Source organism: Cebus imitator, unplaced genomic scaffold (genome assembly GCF_001604975.1).
Source record: "Cebus imitator isolate Cc_AM_T3 unplaced genomic scaffold, Cebus_imitator-1.0 Scaffold674, whole genome shotgun sequence".
NCBI lineage: Eukaryota > Metazoa > Chordata > Mammalia > Primates > Cebidae > Cebus > Cebus imitator.
Genome location: NW_016107989.1, coordinates 188323 through 210329, shown reverse-complemented (window position 1 = coordinate 210329; position 22007 = coordinate 188323). Strand labels below are relative to the sequence as shown.

General features: G+C 41.8%; 1 protein-coding gene across 1 annotated transcript in view; it reads left to right on the top strand.

Moving 5' to 3' along the window:
- LOC108295990 (catenin delta-2) overlaps nt 1-22007 on the top strand; it is a 688803-nt gene that overhangs the window by 490912 nt on the left and 175884 nt on the right. The window contains exon 9 of the mRNA XM_017518360.2: nt 11979-12111. Coding sequence (XP_017373849.2) covers nt 11979-12111 — 133 coding nt within the window. The remainder of the gene's footprint in view (nt 1-11978; nt 12112-22007) is intronic.

Below are 22007 nucleotides of genomic sequence, written 5' to 3'. Positions count from 1 at the left end.
TGTATTTTGGTTGTTTTTTTAACATGGACACTAATAACTGTAAATCTAATTAAATGGCTTTAGATTTTTGGGGTTTTTTTGTTTTTGTTTTATTCTAGCAGCTAAAGAACAACACTCAAAAGCTTTCCTTCCATTCCTAATGGATTTCGGGTTAAAACAATGTAATGTAATCCGTGAAGTCATTTCTCAAAAACTATACTGAAGTGTCAACTGTGAATATGAATGGCAAATATGGATGCAAAATACCATAGCCCCTCAAACCACAAAAATGACCACACAACTCACAGTAGCCTGGCTGATATGAATGACTGCTTATTCTTAGCCAATCACAGGTTGAGCACTACTTTGTTATTTTCCCCTTCTAGATAAGATTCCTCAAGATGCTAAGTCATGGAATGTCCCCTACATGCTAGTAGCACCTAATCTAGAACAAAGCCTTGCTCCTTTGAATCTTCCCCACCACACCCAACACAAGTCAAATCTTGTCAGCCTGTTCAACAGCCTCTTACCAAAATGTCCCATGGTTCCCCGTGGTGTGAGTCCTTTCTTATTGTAAGCAATAAGCCCAACTTGGTTCAGCCACAGGTGTGATCCTGATGTCCCCGGTTGGATGGCAGTGACATGGCTAGCAGCTTGTTTCTGAAGTTCACTCTTCCTGAATGCCATGCCACATGACCTATGTCCATCAGGAAATGAACCCATAAAACAAGAACAAGGAGTACCCTCTTCCTTCTTAGATAAGAGGCCTTTTCTGGTAGACAATTCTGCTCCCAGTGTGTTGCCCATATAATCTAAGGGCAGGAACCAGTGTTTGGTACTAGAGGCTGAGAGCTATGGAGACCAGAGTGACCAAATATTAGACCAAATTAGACCACATTTTGTTAGATCCTATTAAGATTTTCTTTAGAGAAGTATCTCTGCTCAATATTATCTGAGATAAATTAAGTTGGCATTCTTTGAAGAACTAAGATGAGGCGATGAAGACAAAAATCAAAACTGGATGTTGTTAAATTATGTTCTAATCAAGACTAGACTCTGGTAAACCGTCAGCCCCAAAAGTATATGTTCATGATTCACATTATAAAGACAGTGTGAGAGGTGCCTCTGGGACAGGTTCTCACTTCCAAAAGCACAGAGCTTAGAGTGGAATCTCAAGAGGCAGTGTTCTTGTAGTTAGAATGCATCTACCTGTATCATCGTGGCTTCTATCAGAAGTTAAGAAGTTTTCATAAAGAGATTCATTAAGTGCACCATTTGTATTTTTTTCAGTGACAACTGTCAAATGGTATGGTTACCTAGTTTATAAGAAAATGTGCTCTAGTCCTATGGTTTATACACAGTATATTTTAAGTTTATATATCAAGTTTCCTTGAATATATGTAATACATGATATATATGTATATATATACATTAAATGTATGTATATGTACACATACTGTAATATGTATTATACATACATAATATCTACACACTATTATACACGTATATCTGCACACATACACATGTGCACACATGCACACATATATGTGGTATATATATGTATGTATAATAAAACATTTTGAGGGTGACCAAGGCCTTTGTGGTTTTCTCAAATTCTAATCTAATCCTGAGGCAAAATTCTGATCTTATCCTGATATCAACAAAGTAAAAACCACTGCTCAAATGTTCTTAAATCGTACACTTCTAATCCGAGTATCTTGCACATCAAATCCCTTCTGTCTTATTTCTTCTCCAGGTTCACAGGTCAAGGTGATTTTCTAAGAAACATCATGGTCTGTTAATTTTAAAATAGATATATAGTGATGAACATAAACATTTCCTGTAAAGTCATCATGCTTTACAAGGTTGAGCTTATGGAGACGAATTTGTACTTTTTTCCTTGGTCTGTTATCACCAGACAGAACCTGTTAGAATTTCCAGGGCAACTAAATTCTTATATGTTTGAGGTTAGTTTTTCATTTTGGAGCATATTTTATTTGAAAAAGCCTAGTTGCATTAATGGATGAATAAATTACTGTTTTAAAGTTAATTGGGTATTGCATAGGTATTATGATGTAATTGATGATATCCACTGTAATCTAATGGTCTTTGAGAATACTTATGTCTTCGAAAGGACCTAAATATTCTATAGAGAAGCAGAAATTTGTTAATATTTAAGCTACATGTAATTAAATATAAATAATAGCACAAATTGGGGCTAATCATTTTACATTATTCCTCACCCCCAACTTCTAATAAATTGAATCCAGAGAAGCAGCCCATTGCTTGACTAAGATTAACGTAAGGCACTTAGAACCCATAACAGTTCAGAGATACCCCATTTTCTCATCATTTTACTGTTTTTCTCTCTTCAATTTACCAGCCATTAGAAAACTTGCTAGTTGAAATAGTTCCTCCTAGTTCTGAAACAAGAGATCCCAATCCCCACAAGGTAGCGTTGCCTGACTAACCTGTGCGGTGGGCTCAGGTCCCCAGTGCTGTGGGTGGGAAGAGAGGAGTGGGCTTCTCAGAGGGGCTCACAGAGGGCCTCCTTCTTTTCTCACAATCATGCACCCTCTAGGAATTCCTGCAGGCTCTGCCTTCAAAGGACACCCAGACTGCCAGCACTTTTCAGCACCCCCTGTCCCCGCTGGGGCCACTGCTGCCCCTACTGCTCTTTGCTCCCACCCCACCCTGCCCCTCAGAATCTGTTCTCAACCCAGCATCCAGCAGGGGCCTTTTCCAGAACTCAGCTTCATCCAGGTATCATTGATACACAAGAAATGCATTATTTTAGGCCTGCAATTTGTGAGTTCAACATGCATGGATCCAGGCAGCCACCATCAAAGTGATCCTTTAAGAATGTGAGTCAGATCCCAGCGTTCCAGAAGCTTTCCTCTCTTAGAGCAGAAGCCAGAGGCCTGCGACAGCAGACACATCAGGGCCCCTGTTGGTCTCCCAGCAGGACCTGGGACTCACTTTACTTCACCCCCTGACCATCTTCCCTCTTGTCTGCCATGCCAGGCACACTCCTGGCTCAGGGACTTGTTACTCTCATTTTCCTGTTCTGGAATGTTCCCTCCACTCAGCTCCAGTGTCACCTTCTCAGAGCAGTCTAGCCTGCCCTCTGTATTTATAATAACTACCCTTACCCCCCACATCACTTACCTACAGACATACAGACTGTCATGGCCCTGTCTCTACTTGGTTTTATTTTCCCATCCCAACTGTATGAGTTTCCTGGTGGTGGCCATAACAAGGCACCACCAATTGGGTGGCCTAAAACAAAAGAAATTAATTCTGCCAGCATTCAGGAGGCCTGAAGAACAAAATCATGCGTCAGCAGCATAGCGTCTCTCCAGAGGCGCTGAGGGAGGGTCCTGGCTCCCTTCTCACTTCTGGTGGTGCCGGAATCCTCGGCGTCCCTGGGCTTGTGGCCACGTCACTCCAGCCTCTGCTGTCATCTTCTCATTGCCTCTCTCTGTGTCCATGTCTTCTGTCTTTTATGAGGACACTCTCTTTTGACAGGGGCCATCCCAATCCAGTATGATCTCATTTCCATCCTTACCTCAATTACATGTGCAAAGACCATATTTCCAAGTAAGATCAAGTTCTAAGGTTCCAGGTGGACATGAATTTTGGGAGACACTGTTCAACCCCCTACGTATGTATCACTATCTGACAAATAATACATTCTGCTCTTTTAATAATTTTAATGACCAGTGACCAATTGAAAGTCAGCTCCCAAGAATAGGAACCTTTGCTCCATTCAACAGTGTATTCCACCGGACAGACACATGGTGGCCATTCAATATTGACTGGAGGAGTGAGAGGGTTCCTGATGGAATCCTTAGACAAAGCAAACAGGCAGGCAGCCTACAGGAATATGGCAAGAGGTGAAAGCTACTGAGCCCTACTGAAATAAGCTGAAGCTCAGGGAAGTTGCATTTACAACTCTTAGATGAACGAGAGGTGGTCAGGAAGTCAGAGCTTATCAATGGAAGAGTCAGCCTCATAATCAAAGACACATTGAAGACTCTTTGGATTGGAATCAGAGGTGGTACTTCTTGGCCTCTCTCACCTTCTTGCCTTGGTGGGGTGTTCTCTTTACAGGGTTAAAAGGGCCATGTCCTGGGGTCAGATGGGCTTCTATATTAGACTCCTGCTGCTGCTAACACAGATTAACACAAAACTGGTGGCTTAAAACAACAGACATTTATTCTTGCATCATTCTGGATGACAGAAGTCCAACACCAAGTTCATTGTGTCGCAGTCAAGGTGTCTGTATGGCCAGGCTCCCATTAGAGGTTCTAGGGGAAACTGTCCTGGCCTTTTCCAGCTTGTAGAGCTACATTCCTTGCACCCCTTGGCTCGTGGCCCCCCCCTCCATGCCCAACACAGCAGCATGGCCCCGTGCATCAGTATTACATTGCCCTCTTCTTTGTCCAGTCTCCCTCTGCCTCCTGACGACACTTATGATGGCATTTAGGGCCCACAGGATAACTGAGGATAATTTTCCATCTCAGGATACTGACTCACATCTGCAAAGTCCATTTGGCCATAGAAGGCAGCATTAGCAGGTTCTAGGGACTAGGACCTGGATAACGTTGAGGGCCACTATTCAGCCTCCCCCAGTGTCCTAACCGGACTCTTATCACAAATATAGGGGCAGGTAGAAAAGGCCTCAGATCCCTACCCGCTAATTTCCCAGTGGGGATTCTGTCCTTTCAATGAACAAAGAGGAATAGCCCCTTCTCTCCTCTGTTCATTTCTCTCCTGTTGTCAGGGCTACTTGTAAGGAAATAATCAAATCTGAAGCAAATCAGGCACGAAAGGTGACCCTGTGTTTATAACATTTGAATTCTCTCTCTTCTGTTTGCTTTTTTTTTCATTTCTGTTTTATCATCTTATCTCATATGTGGTCTGTCTCAGTTGCCTCAATCTTTTGTGAAAATGTAGTTAAAATTAATATGAGAAATTTCATATGAGAAGGGAATTATCTGTTTGGAGGGAGGAACTGCTGGTTGGGTTGTCCCAGAGCACCTTCTAGTTCCCCTTTTCACTGGGGAAGCTTGAGCACCTCTCCAGAGAGATCTGTGGCTGCTCCATTCATGAGGCCAGGACCAGAAATCATGGTTGAGAGGATTAATGTTTATGATACAGTTTGGGGAATTAATTTTTCTTGCATATAAATCCTGGAGAAAGCCATTTCTTTCTTAAGAATGGTATAACCATTGAGCTTGATTTCCAGCACTAGTCATAATTTTCATGCTACTGTTTATATGAAAAATAAAATGTGATGAATTATATAGGGCAGGCCGGGCACAGTGGCTCATGCCTGTCATCAGCACTTTGGGAGGCCGAGATGGGTGGATCATTTGAGGTCAGGAGTTCAAGACCAGCCTGGCCAATATGGCGAAACCCCATCTCTACTGAAAATACAAAAATTAGCCAGGTGTGGTGGCGAGCGCCTGTAATCCCAGCTACTTGGGCGGTTGAGGCAGGGGAATCGCTTGAACCCGGGAGGCGGAGGCAGAGGCGGCAGTGAGCTGAGATTGTGCCACTGCACTCCAGCCTGGGCAACAGAGTGAGACTACCTCAAAAATGAAAACTAAAAATTGTATAGGGCAGCTTTTTGTTTTTAGTTAAAAACTATGCAGGAATGAAGATTAAGATATTAATACCTTTATATGTTTATTGTTGGGTATATTCTCTTTGGTCAACAAGAATGTAAATGTCTCTGTTTTGTTCTTTAAAGAATCTATCTAACTTTCTTATAACCATCACCCCTGCACACTTCCGACTATATCATCAAGACCAAATGAAAAACAAAATCCTCTACTTCCTCATGACTCTAAATATGGAAGTCAAAATTGGTATGGTCTTTAAAACTTTTTGAGTTCAGAATTTCTAAAGGATTAAAATTATCATACATTTTAATAATGTCCACACAACCCTGCCCTCAATGGAAATAGTTTAGATAGCAATCAAAGTGAGCTACAACCACCACCGTAAAGCTTTGCTGAAACTATTTTGGAATTGCAAGGATGCTGGTTGTCCTGGGACCCTTGTCACTGGGGAATTTTGGTAAGATACTGTGATGATGCATCAACTTTTTTATTTTGATACCAGGAGAACATAGTCATGAACAGTTGAACGTCATCATGAACTGTTGAGCATGGTAGCAAACCGTTGCTGTTTAGCTCTGTGCTGAGCACTGTGGTTTTAACAACTCAGATAGTCCATGTAAGAGTGAGGATTTAGTCACAATATTGTGGGACCATGTGACAAGTTTTAATAAGGAAAAGGTTACATTTGCATATCTCCAGTTCCATTAGCATTTCTAAAGTGAAGCCCAGTCACAAATGAGAGTTTGGCTTCTTTGGGAGATTGTAGAGGGTTCTTATTTCTCCTCTTCTTAGTTCTTTACAATACCTGACATTTCTAGAGGGCCCGTGCTAGGTGCCAACTGCTGCTCTAAGAGGCTCACATATAGTATTTCTAATCATCCCAATAATACTCTCAGGTAGAAATTATTATCTCAGTGGGACAGATGGACTCAATGCTCATTTACACAGTGAGCGCCTCCCTGCCAGCCAGCAAGGCTCAGACCCAAGCCAAGGCTGCAGAGACAGTTAACAGTGGAGCAGGATTCGAACCAGGTCTGGTTGCATCCAAAGACATTGCCCACTCTAGCACACGGCCTCCGAAGAGGGGTTAGGAAGAAAGGAAACTGTTTTGAAAGGGTAATTTTACTACCAACTAAAGCAGTGTCTCCCTTTACACTTGGAGTTTTTCAAGTAAGCATAATGTCTAAATGAATACATACCAGGGAAAGGTTATAAGGTTTATAAAACCTTAAGTGGTATTACATAGATTTTAAGGAGGAATAATCCTTTGTATGTCTTATAGTAAAAATTACTAGAAAATATCTAGCTCTTAGTACTTTATCAAGCACTTTCATATATATTATCTTACGTTGGCATTTTAAGAGAAATGCTGTAAAATAGGTAGTATTATTCTTTATATTTTGATCCGTGAAAACCAAGGCCAGCAAGGTCTAAAGGACTGTCCTGTATTTGTGGGATAAAAGGAAGAGAGCCCAGATGTTCACATTCTGAACTCCTTGACAGTTATTCTGATGCCAAATCCTGATTCTAGTACAACAGTCAAGGAGGGAAAGATTTACAACATGCTTGCTCAACAAAACTGATCAAACAGTGCATGTTGAGACCAGAGCTTCTCAACTCAGGCTCTGGTGGCATTTGGGGACCGATAATTCTTCTTTGTTGTGGGGACTGTCCTGTGCACTGCATAAGGTTGGCTGCTTCCCTGGCCTCTGTTCACTGGATGCCAGCGGCGCCTTCCAGGGGGTGACAACCAAAACTGTCTTCAGGCATTGCCAAATGTCCTCAGAGGGACACTGTTGCAGACATTATTACTTCTTAAAAAAGTCACCGTTTTAGACATTATTTCAAGAGAATGATTACAGCAGGCAACGTAGTTTTATAGCTACATTTATGGATTCAAGAGGCGACAACTAGCATTTTATTGCAGCTCCAACTCTTCAGTTCAGTAACACCTTATGTTGCCTCTTCTGTAAAATGAAAATAAGCCACACAGTGTTCCTTAAGGTTTAGATAATTAAAGAGTGTGACCAGAGAACCTTGGCCACTGACTTTTAGTATGTGCTAACGTTGTTACTGGAGATGATTATTCTGACTGTTGTGTAATTCTGAACGAATCTTATTCCCTTTCTTTTTCACAATACTATCCACAGACCAGGTCCAGATTTTTTTGTATTTGAATGAAAGGTCTTTCATGATCTCATCTCAAACTTGTATTCCATCCCCTGTTCCAACTCCCACTGTTGCCAAGCAGCCCCCCCACCGGGGGCCCCCATCCCATTCACAGCCGTGCCTCACAGTGGCTCACCTTTCCCAAATAACCCCTCCTGTGACACCACACCTTTGCAGGTGCTGTTCCCTCCTCTGGTATTTGTTTGTTCCAGAATTCTTTCATCTTGCAAGATTTTCTTTGTCCTTAAGGATTAAGACCTTATGTGAAGAAACCATACTAGACACTGAATTCTGGCCAAAATGGTTTGAACAGACTATTTTCTCCAGGCCTGCCACTATTTCTCTTGGGTATATCTCCATGATCAGCAAAACGAAAACCAAACTGAATCTCATCTAAGCGAAACAAAACTGTTATAGAAGAAGAGCCTTGGAGATAAATCATTCCCCCAGACTCTCTGCTGGAGGGTGCTCTTTTAGCATCTATTTTGTGAAATTGAAGAGAACACTTGAAAAGATTAGTCTTTTCTTAGAGGGCAACTGCTGCAGTGACTGAGTCCCAAGGGACCGCCAATTAGAATAAACCAGAAGTCAACTGCCTGGAGACAATCAACTCCAGCACAATTTCTGAGAAGCTGGTTTAAGGCCTGGGGATTTGAACACTAAATTACATTCACCCTCCAATCTTGTCTGGCTTTGTGATCTGGGCTTTTTCTCCTTCATCTGCTTCCACTGTGCCCCCAAGTTGCCCCATAAATGTTGTACCCTAACATCATCCTCATAGGTGGTTGTCTAAGCAGAGTGGAAAGCCACCGGAGCATCTAAGCCATGGAGTTGGGAAACGTAATAGATACACAGAGAAGGCTGCTCAGGTTAGCAGCATGGAGAATGTCTCCTCTTGTGTGTCTGTGTGTGTTGGGTGTTGAGTGTATATGGGGTGTGTATGAGCGTTTTGGGTATGTGTGTATCTGTGTGTTGGGTGTGTGTATTTTGTGTGTGTGCATGTGTTGGGGGTGTGTATGTTGAGTGTGTGTGTTGGATAAGTGTGTGTTGGGTGTGTGTGTTGGGTGTGTGTATGTGTATTTGGTATGTGTGTTGTGTGTATGTGTGTGTGTTGGGTATGTGCATGTTGGAGGTATGTGTTGGGTATGTGTGTTAGGGATGTGTGTTGGGGATGTGTGTGTTAGGAGTGTGTGTGAATTTGGTGTGTGTATGTGTACTGGGTGTGTGTTGTATGTGTGTGTGTGTGTTGGGGGTGTGTGTGCTGTGCTGTGTGTGTGTGTGTGTGTGTGTGTGTGTGTGTGTTGGGTGGTTACTCTAGAAATGACTCTTGCTCTTCTGAGAGTCACCAGTAGAACTGTGGGAACACTGTCCCAGTCCAAACCCTTTCTTCACTCCTTCGCACCTTCATTCTTTCAAAACACATTTATGTGGACTCCGTTTGGTGTCAGGGAGACCTGTAGGAGCCAGCTGACAAAGATGACCAAGAGAGTCGCGGCCCTGGCCTCAGAGCCTAGCAGAGTAAAGCAAGAGATGGTCACCTCATGTCCACAGCATGACTGTGTCATCCTCCACTGGGCACCGCGTGGATACGAGTTGGGGAGGGATTCCCCGAGGAAGTCATAAAGAGCCTAAGGCCCCGAGTTTGAGTGAGAAGCCACTGGGCCAAGCAGGCCAGGTGACAGGAGGACAAGAACAGGGGCAGGCCAGGGCCAGGCAGGAGCCTGCGAGGCAGGAGTGGGCAAGCCCAGCAAGGCCTCCAAGGTCATGGGAGTATCTTAAACTCTCAAGGACAGTGGGAGCCACTGAGGGGTGTGGAGCTAAAGTGGCATGATCACGTGAGCATGTCTGTGTGTTTAAATGCCTCAAGTGGGAAGAGTGGTGTTTAAGAGGTGGGAGGAAATTTGCAGGTCAGCAGAGTGAAGGTGAGGTACAAGGTCTGAGAGAGCAGAAGTGGGAATGGAAGGGATGCTTGGGATTCCAGAGGTTTGGGGGTTGGGGACAGGGCAAAGCTGGCAACAGCCTTTCCTTTGACCTAGTGTGAGGGACGTAGATCCCTTCTGCACTCATGACTCTTTGGAATGTTCATCCTTCCTGTCTGTTTGGGCAGTGTGTGTGCAAGTGCGTGTGCACAGGTGTATGCATGTGTGCCAAGAGCCCCTAAGTCTGTTCCTAGAGTTCTTGCTCAAAAGATGCATCTGGCATATGCCTTGTAAGCCATCACCTAATAGAGCAATTACTGACTAGTTAATAAAATAGATGGAAAGGAATTCTTTACTAATTGCTTTCAGAAAGCATAGGCTTACCTGAATTCATCTTACCCATCCGCTGTCTCTACACTTCTAATTTTAATTTACAGGTATTTAGTAGATTTTGGTTCAATTTGCCTAAAGAATATAATTCTAAAAGGCTACTCTTATTAAAAGGACTGTGCTATCTTAGCGTTGCAGGCATGGTTTAGAATAATGAAACAAAAGGAAATTAACTTTAAAAGAAAAACAGGCTTTACATTTTTAATTCTATGATTGTTTGCTACTGTGATCACTTAGCCAAGAAGGATTGAATAGTTCGTTCGTTATCAGCAATCACTTAAGTAGGTTTCTTTGCAAATATATTATTACACTGTATGTCTTTCTGAGTATGCATATATATTTATATAGAGAGAGAGAGCTGTCTGATTGTATGTAAATTTATAAAATGCATAATGCACATTAAATAGAACGCCTTATCCTTCCAATAAAAACTAAGCCACTTCAAGAGGTATTCTATTTCATATTGTATTCACTTGCTATAAAGGAAACACCAACATGTTTCAAGGTTTGCTTGACAATCTCTACCAGTTGTGATAAAGGAAAGATAAAGAGAAGAGGTTAGAATCTCTGAGGACACTTTTAACCTTTGTCTGTTCCTTCTCTGTCCCATTTTTCATGTCTCCTCTTCCCAGATGACAGCATCGACCTGGCATCAACAGGATCTATGCTTTTGAGTTGTTTCATGAGGAATAGAGGTGGCTGCAAAACTGGCTCATTCCTCTTCCTGCCTATCCTTTGGATAAATAGTGCCCTTTGGTGGCTTGTGGGGTCAAGTTTTTACCTGTGGTCTTGCAGTTCCTATTTTATTTCTCTGTTAAAAATTGGTTCCCGGCTGCAGGGATAGAATTCATACAGTTGGTCCTGTTAGCAGCATGTCTAACCGGCTGAGCAGAGATTTAATAAAATAACATTTCTTTGTATGACAGTACAATCAAGATACTGTTTTAAAATGGACTTAAATATTTTAGAGCATATTGCTTAAGATGACAACCAGCTTCTTAGAGTAGCTCAGATGTAAAAAGGAGGAGACAGGGGAAAAAAAATATGTGCAGTGCATGAAATGTATTAACATTTTGCAAATAAGCCTAACTTTTTAAATAAATAATTTCCTTTTATAAAGTCATCATGTTATGATACTTTTATTCCCAGAGAATCATGTAGGGCATCTGTCTATTTTTAAAGAAGAGATTATGAAAATAACAACAGTGCTAAAAACAGTAATATCAACATTGGATGCTATCACAACGTTTTGGATTGGACTCATCCAATTCTGTTTTCTCTTGTCTGATAATTTCTCTAAATGCTATACCTGAATCAGACTGTTGAAACAATATGCTAAAATAGATATGACCTCTATATATGATCCATTTAAGATGGTCGTGGTGACACACGCCTGTAATCCCAGCTATTTGGGAGGCTGAAGTGGGAGGATCACTTGAGCCCAGGAGTTTCAGGCTGCAGTGAGCTATAATTACACCACTGCACTCCAGCCTGGGTGACACAGTAAGACCCTGTCTCTAAAAAAAAAGTTATAAATAAATAAAGGAATAATTCACTTAAGCCCAAATGGAAATGTATATATTAAAATCATATGCTATATTAGGTTATTTTTTCATAATCTTTATTAACATGTAACTTCAGTTGATAGATTGATCTGTATATGTAATCTATATAATCAATATGTGTAGTGTACACATGTATGCACTTGAAATCTATTCACTCAAGGAAATCTCTTCCAAATCCTCTTACGTGGATCTGTGTGTAAGAAAACCAGAACAGTCATTTGTGAAATGTTTTCTTATAAACTCTTAAGAAATTTCATACATGAGCTAACCATGTTAACGGTGTGGTAGGATTTCTCTCTCATGTTCTCCCACCTTCTTTTGTTCAGAGAATTTGGATGGAGAGACCCGGAACTGCCGGAAGTGATTCAGATGTTGCAACACCAGTTTCCCTCCGTCCAGTCTAATGCGGCAGCCTACTTGCAACACCTCTGCTTTGGAGACAACAAAATTAAAGCCGAGGCAAGTGCTCCTTGGATTCTGAAATCAATGGTGCCAGATCATAAGCACTTAGATCTTTTTAATGTTGACAGGGAAAAGAACTAGGAGAACTGAAGTTACACTTTTAAAATTTAGATCTATATGTATGACTAAGACATAACGTTTCATCTAATTAATTAGCATGCCTGTTTATGCATTCTTCCTTTTTTAGTATTTGAATACCAAGAACAGAGGGCCAGTGGTGTATGCTAGTTATCAATAGAGGCTGGATTGTCAGATGCCATCCTTGGAATATGATTTGTCTTTTTGTCTTTCTCTTCCGGATTCTGTCTTTGGGAGTTTCTTCTGCCCCTAAATCCTAAAGATATGCTAGGAATCATTTGTTCTCTTCTCAAATCACAGTACAATTATTGCAGTCAGTATAAGCTATGACCTATCCTTCCTGCAGAACTCATTGATAGGATAAGGACTGTAGGCACTAAATTGGCTTTGTGTTACAACCAAGTGTTTGGCACTATTTACAAAGGAGTAGTGGATTAAATGTGGATATGTGTTCCATTAAGGAGACTATGGTCCATGTCCAACACGTAAACAGCTGTTAACATGCTCTGTGTTTTTGGAATACACAAAATTCATATGTTTTGCTGTGTGGTATTTTTGAAAAATCACAGTGGTTGCTGTAGCAAAATCTGACTTTTTTAGACAAGGGCCAAGCATTTGCATGTAAGAAACTGAGTTATCAATTTTTTAAAAAAGATTTATGAACTATAATGAGTCATCTTCATGGCATGTAAGCAATTTTGGGGATGAGGCTAAATTAGTGTAAGAGTGGAGAGATTTGAAGATGTAATTGCAATTTATTATAGATTTTGCTTGCTTGCATTGGGATATACATAGCTTCATGGCTTTTTGTTTTTTTCCACCTCTCTTCCCCTGGGCCTGCAAAGAACATGGTCCATGCTCAGTCTTATCAAGAAAGTCCTGATTCTTTGTGGAATGAATACAGAACAGTGGTTCTCAACCAGGTGTGATTTTGTCCCAAGGTACATTTGATATCTAGAGACATCTTTGGTTGTCACAGCTGGAGGTGGCTGTGGGTATCACTAGTAGAAATTGGGGATGCTGCAAAACATCCCAGAAAGTGCAGGGCAGCCCCTCAAAGAGAATCACCCAGCCCCAAATGTCAGCAGTGCCAAAGTTTAGTTATAGAGAAATATTGTCCATCTATAAAAAATTTTAAATGTGAAAAAATGCCAACTGTTAAAAAGATCTAAAAACTCATTAAAGTTATGTGACTCCTGTCCCAAACAGTTGTTAACCGAGTCATTCTCTATTTGTAATAGGGAAAAAAATGGCCATGAAACATGGAGGACAGATTCCTGACCAGGGGGTCACATACCATCATCATATGTTATCTTTTTTTGAAGACCATAACTTTTTCTTTTTTGGAGACTATAACTTTGAGGGTTTCTCCAAAGGTCATGAAAGTATTTCATTTCACTGTTAGAATGAATGCTTCAAGAATGTTGTGCCCCACCGAAGTGGGATGGACTCCCACCCAAAATTTGGTTGTTCTGATGCCAAGGTTGCTGGCATCACTTACACACCAGGAAAGCCTGAAAAGGTGTCACTCACACGGTGAGGCCTTCTGGGTCAAGCACGGTGGCTCCCAGACAGGTCCCAAATTTGCTTCTGAAAGCTTTTGGAAAGGAAACTGGCATGGAGCTATTACGGTTGTAGGAGTGGGTTCTCACATGAAGATTGGGCCTTGTATGGTTGGAAACTCCTGTGGGTACCAAACAATAAGCTCTGAGTTTTATCAGGTTGCCCAGCTGTGGGGCAGAGGGGGCAAGGGTAAGGCTTCAAAGCTATCAGAAGTCAAACATCAAGAGATGGAGTCAGACCCTATTACAGGAGTCACCCGGCCAGGTAGTGCAGGCTTCGTTGCCCAGGGAAGTCTTAGCTCATGGTCTGCCTCTGTCAATGTGATCCATGGGCCGGCCTTAGGGCCTATCAGTGGCGATAGGCACTGATACACCTGAACAGAAGCTGTAGTGACAGCAGCTGTAGACTTGTTCGCGGCTACATCAGAATGACCCCTAGTGCATTGTGGTGAACACAGGCCTTGCAATGAAGGGGCAACCAGCACATGGGTCATGGCGGATGGATGAGCTTCCCAGGCTGGCTTCTCTGCTTACCACCTCAGTCACCTTGAACTACCTGATTATCCTCTGGGGCCTCTTTTCTAATGTTTAAAATGAAGATGCCGATACCTTCTCTATAGAGTCTTTGTAAGAATTAAATGACTTAAAGAATGAAAACTGCTTAGTGGTGAAATGTGCATTCGTCCACCTTCTTTTTGGCCAGGAACAGTTAAGACACTAAAGTTACTGTTTTATTTTATGTTTATTTCTGTGTGTCACTGTGTATACATGTGTCTCTTTGTGTACATGTGTCTGTGTCTGTGTGTGTGCCTGTTTCTCTGTGTGTGTGTGTATATATGCGTGCTTCTGTTTATTTTTGGTATTTTGCTATGGGCGCCCTCAAGTTTGCCTGTATCACATCTCACTGTTTGGGGTGGCCCCCACAAACTGGCACTCCTAGCAGCTGTTCACATTATCAATGGCAGCCTGCGTGCTACCTTCTAAAGGCTGCAAACACTGTTAGGGCCCATGACAATGTTCCCAGGAGGCCTGGGAGGCTGGGATGAGAAGGAAGGGAAGGGTGGTGTGTGACGGAGTGCACACCCTGATCCTGAGTTGGCAAAATGAGATTGAAGTTAGCAAGTGTTAGCCAAAGGAACAAGGGAAGTGCAAAAGGCTTAAATAAAACACAGAGTGAGCTCCCAGAGTTTCCCTTTCTTTCTCCCATTCAGTGTACATACGCACACACACACACACACACACACACACACACACAAACTCTAACAAGGATTGTACACAGATATATTTTGTTCTCTCATCCTAACTCCAAGACCAAGCTATTAGTAATTGCTTCTCCCTTTGTGACAGATGGCTGCCTGTCGTGTTTTCATACACAGACATTGATTTTGGTAATTACCTGTTGTCCAAATACTAATCATGCAGGCACTAGCCTTTCCAAATTTACTCAGTCCTCTAGTCTTTCTATTGCATTTTATTGAACTGATTTAGCCCTTCAGTCTACATTTCATTATTGGTATTGACTTTACTCACACAACGGGTAGGCCATTGAACGAAAGGCAGGTCTACGTTTTCTATATGTAGAGGGTCATAAATCTGCCTTTCTTTCCTTTCTTGTTCCTTATTCCTGTGCTTGTACAGTTTTCATGTAATAAAGCCAAGTAGATCAGTTTTTTTTTTCAAAATGATACCAGATCTTCCATGTGTAATGTTGAGAATTTGCTTCCATAAGTCAGCAGATAAAATCCTCATCCCTAACTTTTCCTACTGCCCTGGTGAACTTGGATTTAAGAACATCTTCTCAGTTCCCCTCTGTATTAGTCCATTCTCATTCTGCTATGAAGAAATACCCAAGACTGAGTCTTTTATAAAGAAGAGAGGTTTAATGGACTCACGGTACTGCATGGCTAGGGAAGCCTCAGAAATTTATAATCATAGCAGAAGGTGCCTCTTCACAGGGCGGCAGAAAAGAGAATGAGTACAAGCATGGGAAAATGGCAGACACTTAAAAAGCATCAGATGTCATGAGAACTCACTCACTCTCTTGAGAACAGCATGGGGGAAACCACCTCCATGTTCCAATTACCTCCATCTGGTCCCACCCTTGACATCTGGGGATTATTACAATTCAAGATGAGATTTGGGTGGGAACAAAGAACCAAACCATATCACTCCACCCCGGCCCGCCCCAACTCTCATGTCCTCATATCTTAAAACACAATCATGCTTTCCCAATGGTTCCCCAAAGTCTTAACTCATTTCATCATGAACCCAAAAGTCCAAGTCCAAAGTCTCATCTGAGACAAGGCAAGTCTCTTCTACCTATGTACCTGTAAAATCAAACACAAGTTAGTTCCTTTCAAGATACAATGGGCGTATGGGCATTGGGTAAATAAAACCATTCCAAGTGGGAGGAGTTGGCCAAAACACGGGGCTAGAGGCCCCATGCAAGCTTGAAATCCAGTAGGGCAGTGATTAAACCTTAAAGTTCCAAAATGATCTCCTTTGACTCCATGTCTCACTTGCAGGTCATGCTAATGCAAGAGATGGGCTCCCATGGCCTCAGGAAGCTCTGCCCCATGGCTCTACAGAGTGCAGCCCCCCTCCCAGCTGCTTTCACAGTCTGACGTTGAATGTCTGCATCTTTTCCAGGCACATGGTTCAGGCTCTCAGTGCAACTACCATTCTGGGTTCTGAAGGATGGTAACTCTCTTCTCACAGCCCCATTAGGCAGTGCCCCAGTAGGGACTCCGTGTGGGGGCTCCAGCCCCACATTTCCCTTCCTTGCTGCCCTAGCAGAGGTTCTCCATAAAGGCTCCACCCCTGCAACAAACCTCTGCCTGGACATTCAGGCATTTCCACACATCCTATGAAATCTAACCTCAGTTCTTGACTTTTTGGCACCCACGTGCTCAAAACAACATGGAAGCCACCAAGGCTTGGGACTCACACCTCTGAAGCAATGGCCTGAGCTATATCTTGGCCCCTTTAGCCATGGTTGGAGCTGAAGCAGCTGGATGCATGACACCATGTCCTGATGTTGCACAGAGCAGGGAAACCCTGGGCCGAGCACACAGAATGATTTTTCCCTTCTAGGCCTCCAGGGAGGGAATGCTGTGAAGGTCTGTGACATTCCCTGGAGACTTTTTCCCCATTGTCTTGGTGATTAACATTTGGCTTCTTGTTACTTATGCAAATTTCTGCAATGAGCTTGAATTTCTCCCCAGAAAATGTGTTTTCCTTTTCTATCACATTATCAGGCCAAACATTTTTCAAACTTTTATTCTTTGCTTCCTCTTGAATGACGGCTTAGTATATTCTTATGTCACATACCCTAAATTATCTTTCTCGACTTCAAAGTTCCACAGATCTCTAAGGCAGGGGCAAAATGCTGCCAGTCTCTTTGCTAAAGCATAGCAAGAGTCACCTTTGCTCCAGTTCCCAAGATGTTCCTCATTTCTATCTGAGACCACCTCAGCCTGGACTTCACTGTCCATATCTCTACCAGCATTTTGGTCAAAACCATTCAACAAGTCTCTAGGAAGTTCCAAACTTTCACATATCTACCTGTCTTCTTTTGAGCCCTGCAAACTGTTCAACCTCCACCCATTACCCAGTTCCAAAGGTGCTTCCACATTCTTGGGCATCTTTACAGCAGCACCTAACTCCTGGTACCAGTTTACTGTATTAGTTTATTCTCACACTGCTATGAAGACACACCCAAGATTGGGTAATTTATAAAGGAAAGAGGTGTAATTAACTCACAGTTCCACAGGGCTGCGGAGGCCTCAGGAAACTTACAATCATGGCGGAAGGCACCTCTTCACAGGGTAACAGGAGAGAGAATATACACAAGCAAGGGAAATGCCAGATGCTCAGATCTCATGAGACTCACTCATTATCACAGGAACAGCATGGGGGAAACCACCCCTATGATCAGATTCTCTCCACCTGGTCCTGCCTGTGACACATGGGGATTTTACAATTCAAAGTGAGATTTGGGTGGGGACACAGAACCAAGCCACATCACCCTCCAAGCAGTGAGCTGGAACTGAGGAGGGAGGGTTGGCTGGGGTCTAGCTCAGCAATCTCCAGTGACTAAGGCAGAGTTTAAATTCTACTGAGTTCTCTGATCCAGGATAAGACATTTAGCCTTAAATAGTTTGTATATCAGCAAGTGTTTAAAAACTGAGGTGTAGTCACATAGGCAATAGTCAGGGCCAGATTGAGATAAGAGCAGAAGAAAAACAGTAAATAAAAATTAAAGAGTATGGGAGAAGGAGAAGGATTAAAGTGAGGGTTCAGGTGATTGCTGCAAACACAGTAAGTTTGTGGGGTCTATATTCATGGGATGATGAATATCTGAGATGGAGGTGGGTCTTCCCACTTTTAAGGGCACAGGCATGATTAGTGTGGATGGATGGCAGTACTGCTGGACCTGTGTCTGTCAACTATACTGTTTCCTAGATTGTTGGGAATATCACCATAAATTAAACTTTTAGATACAGGAATTATTATACATGGAAACTTCCCCAAGTATATGAAACATAAGCATCTTTTAGGAGGTATCTAAATGTTCCTAACTTTTGAGAATTTTTTTATAAGTCCTTTCCTCATTCATTTTGGGAACTCCCCTCAGTTAAGAATATTATGATTATTTCATTGATGTCACGCATTTCATGGGTTTTGAGGATTGTAGTTTATTTATGCTCATCCTACCTGAATTTTTCCCCATTTTTTCCAATACACAAACTAGAGTCGGCATGCAGGTGCCACCCCCTTTTCACATACAAACGGTTTTACAAAAAGAGTATATATATACACACACACACACGCACACACATATACACATATACACACTGCATGTCTGCATTCAAGGCAATATGTATCTTAGTGATTTAAAAGTGTTTGCGCTTTATCAAGTGGCAAATAGGGATTATTTTTTAATGTTTAAATGTTTCTTTCTATATACTTACTTATTTTTAGAGACAAGGCCTCATTCTGTCAGCAAGGCTGGAGTGCAGTGGTTGCAATCATAGCACACTGTAGCCTTGAACTCCTGGGCACAGGTGTTCCTCAGCCTTAACCTCCCAAGTAGGTGGGATTATAGGTGTGTGCCACCATGCCCAGATAAATATTTTATTTTAAGTTAATAAATCAATTAATTTAAAAAATTTAAGTTAATCTAACAAAAATTATAAATGTTCAAATAATTTGAAAATGTATTTTCTTTTAAACATAGGACCATCCTTATTAACATACCTCATTTTAAAACAACATGCCTTATTTCAAAAATTCAAACTTTATTATATGACTTTATATGTGAGAAGGATTAACTTGTATTCCTTTATTTTTGATAGAAATACCTGGTGACCAGCATAAAGAAGTATTTTAAGGTTTTGACCTGATTATTTCTCGTTATATCAGAAAGTAGCTTCAGCTATCTTTCTGAGGTGTTTAAAGAGATGTTGAAAGATCTTATATAGTAAACTTACACAGGCCCAATTTAAGAAGTCTTGCTCTAAGAAATCAGTATCGATTTTATTTTTCTAACTCCCAACAATCTTTCTAATTACCTTATCATCCTAACTGCTATAAAGCATTTTTGTTCTTAATGAAATTTTCAGTTCTAGTGGAAAGCAAAAAAGAGTGTATTGATAGTTTGCTTTGTGTTAGTAGCAGGGTCCAAATATCAATAACATATAGATCCTATCTTTAAGGAATCTGGCTGGGTATGGTAGCTCATGCCTGTAATCCAAGCACTTTGGGAGGCTAAGGTGGGAGGAATGCTTGAGCTCAGGAGTTCAAGGTTAGCATCAGCAACAAAGCCAGAGCCTGTCTCTACAAAAAATACAAAAATTAGCTGGGCATGGTGGTGCCTGCCTATAATCCCTGCTACTCAGGAGGCTGAGGCCTGGGAGGACAAGGCTGCAGTGAATGGAGATCGTGCCACTGTACTCCAGCCTGGGTGACAGAGTTAGACTGTCTCAGGAAAAAAAATCCACAACCTACAGGACAGACAATAAGTAAACAGGGCATTCTAATACCATGTGTTAGGCATGATGGAGAGGTGAAGCCACAGCAAGAAACTGGGCATTCTTTTTTTTTTTTTTTTTTTTGAGACAGAGTCTCCTCTGTCTCCCAAGCTAGAGTGCAGTGGCACATTATTGGCTCACTGCAACCTCTGCCTCCTGGGTTCAAGTGATTCTTCTGCCTCAGCCTCCCAAGCAGCTAGGATTACAGGCATTCACCACCATGCCTGCCTAATTTTTGTGTTTTTAGTAGAGACGGGGTTTCATCATGTTGGCCAGGCTGGACACAAATTCCTGACCCTCAGGTGATCCACCAGCCTTGGCCTTCCAAAGTGCTGGGATTACAGGCATGAGCCACCACGCCCAGCTAACAGGACATTCTAATACCATGTGTTAGGCATGATGAAGAGGTGAAGCCACAGCTGGCGAGAGTCCTTATAAAATGCTTACATCCCAGCCTTGCGGAGTCAGGGAAAGTGCCTGCCTCCTGCAGTAATGGCTTTGCTGAGTCTTAAATCAGAATTTGCCAGAAAAATAGAACCTAAGGCATACCCACTTAGAATTGATGGAAGATGGCTCATATTTCCAGTTGTCTGTTTGTGTGTGTTTCTGTATGTCTAGACTAGTTTCAATATATTTATGTCATTTATACTAATAATTTGTCTAAATTCAGATTAGCTTTCTTTAAAAATAGAACATAGAAATGGATTTTTGTGTATAAAATATGCATACCTTTTCCCTCCCTTATAGCTTTTATTTTATTCCAACAAATTTAGAACATTTCATTGTTAAAAAAATGGAGACTTGTTCCTGTCTACTAAAGTGCTTCATAATTTCTATTTTATTCTTAGTTCTTTCTACCTCATATAGTTCATGTGAATATGCTATTCATCTTTTCAGTTGACTACCTTTGAGTCATTTCTTCTCTTTCTTTCATCATAAATTGTTTCACATTTTTGGAAAAAAGCCTGTATTACATTGATTTGATATCAGTAGAGAGGATACCAGTGAGCTTATAGCAAGGGCTGTGGAGCCAGGCTGCCTGCATTTGAACACTGGCTGCTGTACTACTTTCTAGTTCTGTGACCTTAAGCAGGTTGCTTTACCTTTCTGAGATTCAGTGTCCCAGACTATGAAACTACATGGAGACGCCATATCACGGCAAAGAGAATACACATAGACTGCCAGCACAGAGCAGGTGGCAAAGGAGTGTGAGTTATTTTTAATATGTGTTGCAACATAAATAAGGAAATCTCTAACAGTTACATGTAAAACCCATTCCATAGTTTTATAGAGAGAATACTTGTATTGCTTGTCATCCACATTTTGAGATCTGCTATTGTCAGCAAAGGAAGTTGAACACATGTTGTGCGTGGCTCTGTGCTAATCTGCTGTTTTAACAACTAGATTCAACTACTGCTCTTTAGGAAGTCAGAATTAAAGAGCCACCTGCACATGCCAACATAAAACAACATATAACAACATATAGACCCAGCTACTTGATCTATTGATATATGAAAGTGGAACTAATTCATATTCAACAGATAATCATTGAGCAGCTATAAAGTTCCAGGCTCTGTTTTTGACATCAGTAATCCAGCAGTGAACAAAATAGACCCCCATGAGTAGGGGGAAGCAATAATAAACACATACAGGCTGCTATGGTTTGGCCGTGTCCCCACCCCAATCTCAAATTGTAGCTCCCGTAATTCCCATATGTCATTGGAAGGATCCAGTGGGAGGTAATTGAATCATGAAGATGGGTCTTTCTTGTGCCATTCTTATGATAGTAAGTAAGTCTCATGAGATTTGATGGTTTTATAAATGGGAGTTTCCCTGCACAAATTCTCTCTTTGTTGGCCACCATGTAAGATGTCTTTTTGCTCTTCTTTCATCTTCCACCATGATTGTGAGGCCTCCCAGCCATGTGGAACTGTGAGTCAATTAAGCCTCTTTCCTTTATAAATTGTCCAGTCTCAGATATGTCTTTGTCAGCCATGTGAAAAAGGACGACTACACAGGCATACATCCAGCATGGGTGAGATGGTGATACAGGCTGTGGAGGAATACAACACAGTAAAGTTGGTGGACAGTGAGGAGGAGTGGGGGGAGAGAGGCAGCTGCCATTCTGTAGCGGGTGGTCAGCAAAGCATCTCTGAGAAGATCTCTGTGAAGTAGCCTTGGCACAGAGCCCAAAGGCAGCCAGAGAGTGAACCTCAGAGCT